Below are 12,526 nucleotides of genomic sequence, written 5' to 3'. Positions count from 1 at the left end.
CACTGAATTGAGCCACTGATGTTGCAACAGTCTCACAGCTTTTTGAGGGGAAATTGTACAGTAAATTCCAATGAAATGAGTTCCCATCCCCCTCCACTGTACTGGGAGGAAGCAGAAAACTTAGGGATGGAGTATAAACAAGACTCATCTTATCTTTCTGTATATGCATCATCATGAATTAGGCAGACCCGTGATTTCCCCCTGGAACTGGAACAGCAGCATCACTTCATACTTGACATTACTCCTTCTAGCTGCGGGTGTGAGGAACCATCTGGCGTCTCCATGTTGTACAAACACATGTAGGGTAACATCCCTGTATCTCATACCCACTGACATTATCTCAGACATAATGACATGACACTGATGTGGTGTCGCCTGGAGTCTACTTCCTCCACCGCCCTTTAGCACTTCTCCCCACAATGAGATAGGAATCAGAGGCAACTTACCAGCTGGGTGACTCACTAACTGGAGCATCTGTTGGAAATAAGGAAAACAGCAGTGAGACAAATTGTTCCGAAAGCAAAGAGAGTACATATTTGAAAAATGACTGATGCAACCCCAAGCAGAAAATCACCCTCACGTTTAGGAAAGAAGTTAGGATGATGCATCTGCTGACTAACTTTGTCTGGTTCTGGACCTTCTGACCTATTTTTTAAAGGAATAGTTCACATTATCTCCTCACTTCTATGCCGATGGAGGGGTGGGTGAAGTGTTTGAGTCCTCAAAACACTTTTAGCATATCAGAGGACATTTAGGATAAAAACATGGTGTAAATGACCTTGTTTCGAGTCGAATGTGAATGTCTTACGGTCACTTAGATGACACCACAGGAGCTGTATGGAGGCATGTTGTGCTTTTATCTGTGGCTTTTTTACATCTGAAGAAGGAGTCACCATTTACTTAAACTGTATTGGACTTGGCTGTAACGCTGTTTACCTCGGAGACTCCAAAAGGGTTTTGTGGTGAAGAAGAAGAAGAAGAAGAAGAAGAAGAAGAAGAAGAAGAAGAAGAAGAAGAAGAAGAAGAAGAAGAAGAAGAAGAAGCTTGTGAGATTGCTCGCTTATGATATAATATTTGAATGACGAGGATGCTCAGTTTGCTGGTAGTAACGAATTTCACAAACAATAAGACTCCTTCCCATTGAAGAGACAACATGCTCACGTCAGCGAAACCAATCAATGTCAAGTATATGTAGATGTGTGTCGTGGAAAAGTCTTTAGCGTTCTCCCATAATTACAATGTGAAACCAATACTAACAAATATAAACAATATGACACATGAACCTTGGTTCAGACTTTCCGGTGTGTAAATACCCAAAGTCTGGGATAATGAACTAGGTGGTGAAAGGTAAACACAACTTCAAACTGATCTTGCATGCTCGTGCTGTATTGTCAAAGCAAAGGTGCTGTTAAACAAATGCCATTATCGATTTCCTTTAGCTCGCACCATGTAAACTCATGTCATCTGGTGAGGGGGGATCTGAATCTCAGCTGTTCTCAGCCCTCAATTACATAACAGACCTCCAACCACACACTGTTATCAATGCCCAGAATTCCCCCTACGCATCCCCGCAGCCCACTTAACGGATTATACCACACAGACTTGGTAAAAAAAAGCTTTTTAATTAAGCACTAATCGCTCCACTTTGCCCGAAAGAGCTCGTCCAACACCTTAAATCTCTCTCTTTATCTGTGTGTGTGTGTGAACCAGGAGCTGTTGGGCAACGCTGGCCGGCCTGGTAGTAAATATGTCGTACTTATATCTACATAAACGTCATCCAGTTAGGAGGAAAGTTAACTCCGCTCTCTGAGCTCTGTCTGCCGCAGGAGGCAATTGAATCCTGTTAATTTGAGATTAAAACCACATACAACTGGCTGAGGTCACTCACACGCATATGGTGAACTGATGAGATTACTTTAAGTGAAGAGGTAACATCGAATCTACAACGTAGACACAGCTCAGCGAGGACAGGTACAGTTTGCAAGTTGTATTCTATTCTATCCAATTAGTACTAATGTTATGCTACTTTATATTTCTACTTCATTATAAGTTCAGAGGTATTTTCTCCCGTCTACATGAAGTTATATGTTAAAGGTGAAGCCCCTGCACACACATGCACATTCCACCCACACGTGTTTTCACTTATTCACTGATTAGGCCTTCTCATATTTTACTTGTACTTCTACTACATTCTAGGGGGGGGGTACTTCCTTCAGCCACATTTATTGGCACAGAAGTAGAGTTACTTCTCCTCTAAGCATTTGAATCCAAAACATATTATCAGCTCAATAAATATGATTTATTGTACAAGAAAAATACAAACAAACCTCGACCAGCTACAACCTTAGAATTCCTACTACCCAACCTAACCCATCAAACAGTATTCATTTTGTATTTACAGTGGTATATCACCACAAACAATTATGTTTTACGAGTATTGGATTATGATTACTTGTGTTTTTACTCATAATGAATATTAGTAAAGTTAATACTGATCATTCTTAGTTTATTAATTTTCAGTTTATAGTATTTCAACATTGTATCTTCTATAGCTTCCTCTGTTCAGGGTTGCTTGGTTGATGCCTTCGCCAAAAACCAGGATTAATGTCAGTAGCTGACGTCCAAACTGTTCATTAGCATCTTCTTAAAACAACATCTTATTTTTAGTTTCTACGGCTGCAGCAGACGAGTCGGTGTGAAGTTTTAACCCGAAGTTAAATAACAGAATTATGTTTGGGGGCTGGACAGAAATAAGTGATTGGTAGAGAGGGACTGAACCTATTTCATTTATTTTACTATCCCTCTTTGCAATAGTAAAACGTTTAAAACTCATTTACCACTAAAAATCTGCACAAATAATTAAAGATATATCCCCATTTAAAATATCTGCTGCACGGAAAGAGAATTTGTATATTAGGGCCGAACATTAGAGGAAATGATTCATTACTTTTTTCGATTTTTTAGAAATACTTTTTTCCAGTACGTGATGAGAATTCTTCAAGTAAGTTCTTCACCAAAAGTGTATTTTGATGCAAATCATACTTTTACTTCAAGAAAGTTTTGAATCGAACCATATGGGATTGGTACACTTGAAAAAAACAGACAGCCTCTGTCAAGGTTGTCTGAAAAAAACTAAATCAATTCAGCACCTGTTTAAAAAACCTTATTATTCCTGAAAATATCTCACCTGCAGGAGAAATTGACGCCTTGACCTCGGTGGAGATGCCCTCCTGTCCAGCAGGAGGCAAAGTCTCAGGGAGTTTAGTCCCGTCTGTTATTGTCTGTGATACGTTTCCTGATGTCCCACTATCCTCCTTCTTTGACACCTGCACGGAACTGACACAGTCCAAGCTGATCCCTTTACTGTCCTCCTCCGGTTTCTCCTCGTCCGTGCTGTCGTCAAACACAAACTCTTCCCCCTGCTCCTCCTCTTCGTCCTCTTCATCCTCCTTTGGAGGTGGCTGAGACATCACGGTCGACATAATTACTGAAAAGGTGAGAAAATATTCATGTGTGAATACTGATGTTCAGCACTTTGAGTTTAAGACGACACCTGGACCACATTTTTACTGAAAAAGATAAAGCTCCTTAACACTATGAGGGAATGGTTATTAAAGATTAACATTTATTATATTTGATAGAGACAGTGCTCATTAATCTACAGACAAAATAATGTAAATGAGCCAGGCAACCTGAAATAAAATCACCTATCTTATATAATTACAATTATCTATGGATATTCCATGTGCATTATACACATCATCCAACAAACCTGTGAATACTATTATAAAAAAGTAATTAACCCATGATTAAAACTTTACATTCAATAATAACCCATGATTAAAATACATTATTAAAATCAAGCAATACAATGGAACACGTATTACAATACAAAGCCACAAATATGCATAAATCACATGAGATTGAACGATTGAACATGATCACAAGTCTGTTTGCGTTTGGTTTGTATTTAAAGGTTCACATCCACTCAATGTGTTTTCTACCACAAATCAAAAGGCCAAAAATGCAAACACTCTTCTGGCCTCAACTCAATTTGAACCCTGGAGTTATTGCTTCTAATGTGACATTAATTTTGTGTTAACTCCCCCCCCCCCCTTACATAAAAAGATTGATTTGGATAAAGGCAAAAGGGAAATTAGCTGGAGGACTGAAATGGATGCTGATCTTTAAAAAACACACCAAACAGTGGCTGCTCAATAAAAACACTGGTATTTAAAATACCTTCAAGTTAGAAATCAGCATTTCTCTCTGAACTGAAGTGAACTCTTGAACCTACAGTGTGTTCACAACAAAATATCAGACCTAAATCCTCAGCCTTCATTAGTACACAGCGGATGGTGGGGCTGTTTTTCTTTAAAGTGCACAAACACAACCTAAGTTGAACAACGTTTTCAGACACTTTGGCATAAACGACCTGAATAAATGTACAATAACCACAGTCAGGCTGCACTGAGGGAGAAGCACAGTATTAACCGACAACTACAAACATGACATATGGCCAGAAGAAGGACTGTTAGTTAAATCTGAGGAGTGGGGGGGCGGTCTGAGGAGGCTTAGTGGCAGATTAAAGGAGACACCCACAGTCCCCAAACATTTCTGACCTCAGTAATCTGAGACTCTCCTCTCACCTCGTCTTATCAATGAAAACAGGTTCAACTGCCAGGAACCATATTTTAAAACAATCAGAAATGATCAATGTTGTCATGTTATTCCGAATGATGTTGCAAGCGTTCTTCAACAAAAGAGCATGTCATCATCCGTAGCCATGGAGCGCAGATCTGTTCTTGGCATATTTTCACAATAAAACATCAATCTTCCACCACACATGTGCCCTCGAGGTATTAAACCGCTGCAGCTCTTTCCATATTTCATAAAACAGGGGGGGGATTTTCTATGACGTGCGCGCTTCTCTTCCTGAACATGGTGGTGTAGCATTCCAGCACCCTGCTGAATCTGCTTTGCATTTTGAGTAGCACTGAACTTCTTCCAGCGCTGGAACATTGTCGGGGCCTGACGGGCGGTTTGTCGGGCTCCTTTGGGAAAATGACAGCATGGGGCCAGGGGGGGGGGGGCAACAGAACACAGGTCCGACTGTGTGGGAAGACATCCCTGAAACATGCTGCTTCGCGGATTGTAAAAATTCCTCGTCAGCACTTGTTGTTTCACCTGGATACAGGCGCTGTCACAATGTTACGGCTCCCATTATCTTTTACTGCTGCTTGCTCACAGCTCAGTTTGGACAAGATGTTGGTTCAGGAGCAGTGACGGCTTCCGAATCTTAAATCACCACCAAATGTGTTTCAGAAGTCTTTAAATAACAGCAGTAAAAAAATACATATTGATAAATGAGTTCTCTGCTTGTTTTACGAGGACAATATGCCACTGCAGCCTTTGGACCCAGTTACCGCCTCTGTACCACAAACAAGAGTTTCTCCAGTCGTCCCACTCGCTGGTCAAATTAACAATGACTCTTTTGTGGAGTGAAAACTTCTGCTCAGCCTCGGCAGGCATTGTTTCTGCATTCGTCACTGCAGCACTGATTAGCTCACAGGTCATTTGGACCCTGGCTGCTCAGTCTACTGCGACAGGCAAACTCCATCTGTGGAAGAATGGAGGATTTTATGAGAAGAAAAACTGCTTTCTCTTTGAATGAATAGTATATTTTTTTTAAAGAAAACTACAATGTGAGGTTTGATTGAAAAGACATTGTTCCTGTATTTCCACAAAAGAAAGCCACGCTGACTGAACAATCACTCTTGAATATTCACAGGATTGAATTGAACGGACTAACCAAGAGCGCCCTGAGATCTTAAAGATGTAATTGATCATTTCACATTGTCAAAAAAACAGCTTGTGGCTTAAAGAAATGCTGAAAACCTCCAGGGCCAAAAGCTCTCCATTTAAAACACCCTCCTCGGCATCGGAACGACAGGTATTCTGAGCAACTTTCCTTTGACACAAGGCATTTGGACAAGTCATCAAACAGACTCCGGCTTAGAAAAATAAAGAGCCCCGGGAGTGGCGCTGGGTGAAAGCTATTCTTGAGGGGAAAATAAGATACATCACAGAGTGAAGAGATGAAACCAACTCCTACACACCCTGTCCCTGACCTACATAGAGCTCTGAAAACTCTCCCGCTGTGTACCCAATGTGGTAATGAGTGGAGGAAAGTGAGGAATGTGTACACTCTCACGGGTGATCCACGGCAAACCGGGCCATACATTCGCCGACTCAAAGCATCAATTACATCATGTCTCGTTTTGAATGTAGTAGCTCCTACAAACGGGGATTCGTAGACCTGATTTTAATGTTGTCTCTGATTCCAACTCAGCTCCCGACTTAATTCGCTGAGCTGGAAGGATATGTAATTTGCTTTGAAGAGAGAAAGTTAAATGACAAGGTTTAAAAAACAGGAGATGAAAAAGGAGGAGTTTCCAAACCAGTGGCTGTATCCCAAACTTTTTCAGTGAGGACTCTGTGAATCTTCTGGGCAGCACATTGAGTTCTGGCCACTGATTTACACCGACTGCGGACAAACCTCGCAGCCATTGGCCAGTGGCAGTGGGTTGTATCAATAGACAAAGGAGGAGAGCAGCAGCTGGTGGTGACTGAATAAACACCATTGGAGAATCTAACAGAAAGTCACTCAGAGCGACCCTACTTTAGAGTTTTGCTCTGACAGAAAATGGCAGACAAACACCCCGCAGACAATGAGCGAGCGGTGGACCGTTGACAACAACAAACAGTGCCAGGCAGGGGAGGATTCTGCCTCTGGCGCCCGTTCCGTCTTCGGCTTCCCTGAGGATTTCCCATGAAGAGATACGGCCAATTTAGGAAGCGCAAACGGCTCCTTGAGAACAGATGGAATATGTCTCTCTTTGGCTGTCAAAAGGCAGAACAATCTGAGTGGGAGGCTGTTCACAGGCATGTGAGGATTTCGTGGATTTGCTTTAACATCGCGTAACCTCACCAAAAGATCTTTAAACACATGGAGAACCTAAGCCTGTTGCATAATATATCATGACTGGGACGGATGCTTTTAAAATCTCAACTTTAAATGTTGGAGGACTCTGTGCCAAGGGCCATGCTGAATATAATATCACACTGTAAACACAACATGATAAGAGGTTTATCTGTGCATATTTGAGTTGATTCCTGCTTTCCCCACAGGTTTGCTGTCATGTTGCCACAGTTAAGACATTCAGGGATGTATTGTTCATTCAAAAGCCGGCCTGGCCTTCATTTGCCCTCTGCCGCAGAGGAGGGCTCCAGTGATGTCGGTCCACAGCAGCAGTGATGTGCTGCTGGTGTCGCATTTGTCAAGGACACGGTGGGAGCAACCTCCACTGCCCATCTGCTCGCAGAATAATAGTTTACTGCACTGGATGTATGCTGTGCAAATACTGCAGAGAGATAGGAATGTCCTGAATGGGTCGACCAGACACGGCTTTTGTTTATCAAGAAGAATGATCACATAAATCTATGTCCAGTTTAGTCATTCATGTGAATAATTCAGGAACACACTTTTACAGAATATGTCCTGTGAAAGATATTAACTCCAACAACACAGTGAACATTATTACCTCCACTGAGAGGGTCACCAGTGTCAGCTTGTATATTTTGGTGTGGATGCAGACTAAAGGCAGGATCTGAGATTTATGAAAAATGAATCATTGAGGTTGCCAGACCACTTCCTTTATACTTCTACATTAAGAACTAGAAAATCACGAGTTGTATTATTGGGCCTTGGTGGAGGTGCATTCCAGTGTTTCTGTCTCCAGAGGCTTGACTGGGTTGTTGATCACTGCAGACAATTCATGAGCTTTTTATGGGTCTGTGTTTCTGGATTTTCTGCATTTCAAATTCCAGTCAACGAAGTCTCTTCCCTTCTTCATCCCTTCTTCTTTTATTTCCAACCACACTATCATGCAAAGCCATTACAATTTTTAGGGAACGTCAGGACATCTTGCTACCTCATTATTATCATTCAAATATCAAACACCAAACTCATCTCTTATATCTCAGGTCGATAGTCCTGTCTTGTGAACAAGCTATGGGCATCAGCAATTTAGTGCCCAACTCTGGCAGAGGCAGACATAAAGAGGAACGGTCAAAACCAAACAGCAGGTCCTGACTTTCAGTTCCTTGTGTGGGTCAAGTTCCAAAAACAAAGGGTCCTACACTTCTTTCAATGCAAACTGAGAGGCCTGCGTCCCTGGGGATGACACGAGAGAGTTACAGGGAGGGCACGGAGGGACAACCGCGAGGCAATGACGGGTGAAAGACGAGACATGAGCTGAAGACAGGTGAAAGGGACAGGTGTGTGTTATTCGAAAAACACAACGGATGTTCGTTGCTATAGTTTTGGGTGATTGACTTTGCTGAGTCTGCACTTATCACAGTCAGAGCTGCAGCAGTGGTTGTGAAACAGCTCAAAAAGGCACTAAGGGGACTTTAAAACCCCTTAGTGCCTCTGACTGCCACAGTTAACATGAGAAGCATCAGATCCCTTCACAGAATCACAACACGGTTAAATCTGAATGCACACTTTTGGATAATTAGTGAGACAAGGATATGTCCGTCACAAATAACTGTCCATAAATCCACTTAGAAGTCACAGAATTAACTGACCAACACATCCCTAGAATCATCACAATGTGCCCTCAAAGTTATAGCATTAAAATCCCAGAATATCCACGTTAAAATCCCACAATTGTCACATTAAAATCCTGGAATCATCACATAATAACCCCTGAAGTCGCACATAAAGAAATCACTTTGTCTTGATTTTGTCTTGACTTTAAAAACTGCTGCCTTTGTACAACCACCAGTTACAGACTCCCTGCATGATTCATGCTAATGCCTTTCAAACCTCACACCTCCAGGTTCAAAGCCGAGTCGTCACATGATTATTCTCCCAGACTTGACACAGCTTGTCCAGAGCCATGCAGCTGTTTTCACAAGGTGAGCAATCCTCATGACATGACATGAGCTCAACTTCCCTGGAAGAATCCGGAGACGTCCCCTTTATTATACACCACGTGTCAGTCATCAGAATATGCAGCTTTTTTCCTGCTAATTCCTTTAGTGAATGATGAGAAAGCTGAACAGACTCACTGTGCTTCTGTGCCTTTTAAATCCACCTTATGGAAAACCAGCGTCAGCTCATAACTCGGCAACTGCATGATCATCACCACCTGTAGCCATATGATGTGATCTTGTGATTCGTCCCTTGTCCGCATTAAAAACTGTAAAAGCTACGACTTAAGCGTTAAATCTTTTCATTGTTCCAAGTCAAAGCTCCGGGAGTTGCCTCTGAGTAAACCTCCTCGAGCCTGAACTTACAACACCGGTGTTACTACAGTAACTGCCACCTGGGAACACAGAGGCACATATGAGGTGGATCTAAACTGACGCAGACTTCTGAGACTATTACATAAGTACTCACAACTCATGGGTGGGACCACACCCACTGTCAAACCCTGGCACACCTGTAAAGTTTCACGACTCCATATAACATGGTTGTAGAAAATCCCTCCTCAGACAGACCTCAGGCCTCCTTGACAGTTCTCACAATAGGAAGTGTTTCCAGGACCAATTGCTGCTATGACGACACACACAGACTCAAAACAACGCTGTCACAGCTGCTGACCATTAGGTTTTTTGGCGTGTGCTGTCATTACACGCTAAAAATGTTGTCAGACATGAGCTCAAGTCATTTCCAGAGCCCCAATTATCTGGACATTTTCCACAGTTTGCCTTTCACATTTGACGAACAACAGCAGGAGATAGTCTGAGTCACACGCGTTCAAAACGACGGGAAGATTCAGGCGATGGGTGGAGCCTGGGAGGAGACGGGACATGACGTAGAAATTCTGTTTATCGCCAAAAGCTTTCGAATCTCGTGTTTCCTAGTTGACATCTTTGTCTGTCTTCAACGTATATGTCAGCTCTTTTTCAACCTGAGTTAATCGAGTTCCTTCACTTTTAAAGTCCGTCGCATATCACAGACATCATCAAAACTCGCTCACTGTGAATGTTCCGGACAACTACCTGCCGAATTCTCACGTGGGATCACTCAAGATACTTTCTGGACATTTTACTCGGGGCAACTGATTCGGACGTTTGCATTCTCACATAAAGCCTCACAAGTAAATTTCAGGACAATGTCAGGACTTCAGTGTACGTCCGAAGTACTTTATGATTCCCACAGCTAGTTTTAGCCTTTGGTTATTATGTCATTGATTGGGCATCTTCAAGTAGCATCAGTTCAAAAGAGGCCGCTCCTTCAATAAGGGAGAGAAGTCTGAAATCACATATGGAAATAAACTTCTGAACTTAAAGAACTGTAAGTGTTTAACTTTGCCTTCACCACAGTAGTCAAGTCAGGACTGATAAGAACCAATCAGGGAAGCTATAGCGAGTAACTGCATCGTTACCAAACATCAACAACCTTCCATAGTACAACGCAGCCCTGACGTTTTCAAGCTAAAACGGGGCAGGCAACTGAAAACTCTGGATTAGCGATAGTAGCAACGAGTGATGCATCTTAGAACTAAATCATAGCAGTGTGGACGTAGCCTAAACTTTGAGGGCCAATCAAATCCAAAGTACTTTAAAGAATATGAGTCATTCTTCAAACTAGTTTGTTGTCAGCAGAATAAAAGTCAAGTCATGTTTGGGCAACATGCTGCAGACCTCCACCTCAGAAACGTTCCCAAATTCCTTCTCCTCGTCAATTATCTGACATTCCCAGGAGATGTCACAGCGCAGCAGCGAACCTCTGACAGGTGAGTCATCACTATCAAGTGAGTCACTCGACAACCAAGGCTCCTCGCATGTGTACGTACGACCGTGTGAGTGTTAAATGGTTGAATGTGTGGCAAAAGGCAGAGGGTCGCCATTGATAGAGAAGTCTTTGTTGGTAGCTCCAGGCCATGCATGGATTGTTAATGTCTTTGGGAAGTGGGGGACTGTGACCAAGGAGGGGGGGGGAAGACCCCTGATACAGTGAGTCCATGGAGTTTCTAAGAAGCAAAAGGCTCTTGGACATCCGGCAAGTGGGGGACAAACAGTGCTCCAGCTCCAAATGCAAATTAGCAACATGGTCAGAGGTCCCTTCACTCCCCCCCCCTCTCTTCATGCCTCTCCTCCCTTGTCTCCCCTCTCCATTCTGCTCAGTATAGCGGCAGCAGCGTGAAATCCATCCTGGGAGGGGCCATTGTAGTGCGGGAAGCAACCGTCCAACTGGAATGGCTGAGACCAGGGAGCCTCTTTTTTGTATGGCCCCGGAGGCTTTTTCGTGGAAGGGGGTGAAGTGCAGTGCTGCCGAAAAACAGCACCCGGGCCAGGAGGTGTGGGTCTGGGATGAGCCGGCAAATCTGTCCCTCGTGCTTCCTGGTCTCGGGAACCGGGAGCTATCACAACAAGGCCCTGCCGCTCCGTGGGGCAGGTTTAATCGTCCATGATGGTGTGGACTCTGCCAGTGGGCCACACGGGTATCTGCCATCCCCATCCTCCTCTGCTGCTGCTGCTGCTGCTGCTCCACCTTGTCCACCGGACCCTGTGTCACTGAGGGGTAGAGAGGCAAACAGAAAACACCCCCACACCCCCCATCTCACACACACACACACACACACACACATCTACTGCACAACGCTGCTGTCTCTGCAACATGCTGACCATGCTGAGGGGAGGAAGGGGGAGACAAGGAGATAGGGGAAGGTGTCTGCAGGGAAGAAGTACACATAGAATACATCTCACCTCCTTGTCCTGGGTGGTGTGTCCTCAGAGGAGCTGGACCCCCACCCCCACCCTTCAGTCCCTGCAGCCTCCCATACACCCCCCTCCCCGTTTCTCTACCACTCCGCCGGGTGCAGCTCACTCATCCTGATGGTGGAAATCTCCTGTTTACTTTCCCACAACTTCTCCCCCTGCACCGTGCGCACGAGCAGCTGAAGATGAGGAAACCGCTCCCCCCCTCCCTCCTTCCTCTCTCTCTCTCTCTCTCTTCTTCCCTCTCTCTTTTCATCAGATGGGTCCTTCTCTTCCTTCCTTCTCTTCCCTCCAGCCTCTGTCTGTCCTTTCTTTCTTCGCTCTGTCCCCCTCTCCCGCCCTCTCTCTCCAGTCTGTCCAGACGCAGAGCAGGGCGACGGCTTCTCAGACGCAACCGGCCAATGGCGGAGCGACAGACTCACGCGCACAGCCAATAAGAAGCCCGCAGGCTGGTGTTAGCACCAATCAGAGGAGCTGTTGAGAAGAAGAGGGCGGGGCAAAGGGAATTAGGGGCAATGCCGTCTCACAGCACTTCCGCATCAGACTGCAGGTGTGTGGTCATAGTCACTGAATTAAAATTATTATTATATTATAATTGGAGGAGACTTAGCAAAGCAAATCATTTTATGTATATTAGATAGATTAGATATAGATTTATATTTAATTTTGTTTTATTCTTCTCATAATTTTACTATATAGGATTTTTTTATAAATGTATTAAATGTACTTC

At 43.7% G+C, this 12,526-nt stretch overlaps 1 protein-coding gene across 4 annotated transcripts in view; it reads right to left on the bottom strand.

Annotated features, from left to right (window-relative positions):
- arhgef10la (Rho guanine nucleotide exchange factor (GEF) 10-like a) overlaps positions 1-11,831 on the bottom strand; it is a 103,775-nt gene extending 91,944 nt beyond the window's left edge. For all 4 annotated transcript variants that reach the window (XM_035150722.2, XM_047338638.1, XM_035150730.2 and 1 more), the window contains exons 1-3: positions 11,785-11,831; positions 3,188-3,487; positions 447-474 (exon numbers count right to left, since the gene is read on the bottom strand). In XM_035150722.2, coding sequence (XP_035006613.2) covers positions 447-474; positions 3,188-3,482 — 323 coding nt within the window. In that variant the 5' untranslated portion in view covers positions 3,483-3,487; positions 11,785-11,831. The remainder of the gene's footprint in view (positions 1-446; positions 475-3,187; positions 3,488-11,784) is intronic.
- Positions 11,832-12,526: the final 695 nt, after the last annotated feature.

Source organism: Hippoglossus stenolepis, chromosome 3 (assembly GCF_022539355.2).
Source record: "Hippoglossus stenolepis isolate QCI-W04-F060 chromosome 3, HSTE1.2, whole genome shotgun sequence".
In the NCBI taxonomy this organism is placed as follows: Eukaryota; Metazoa; Chordata; class Actinopteri; order Pleuronectiformes; family Pleuronectidae; genus Hippoglossus; species Hippoglossus stenolepis.
This window is presented reverse-complemented; position numbering and strand designations above follow the sequence as displayed.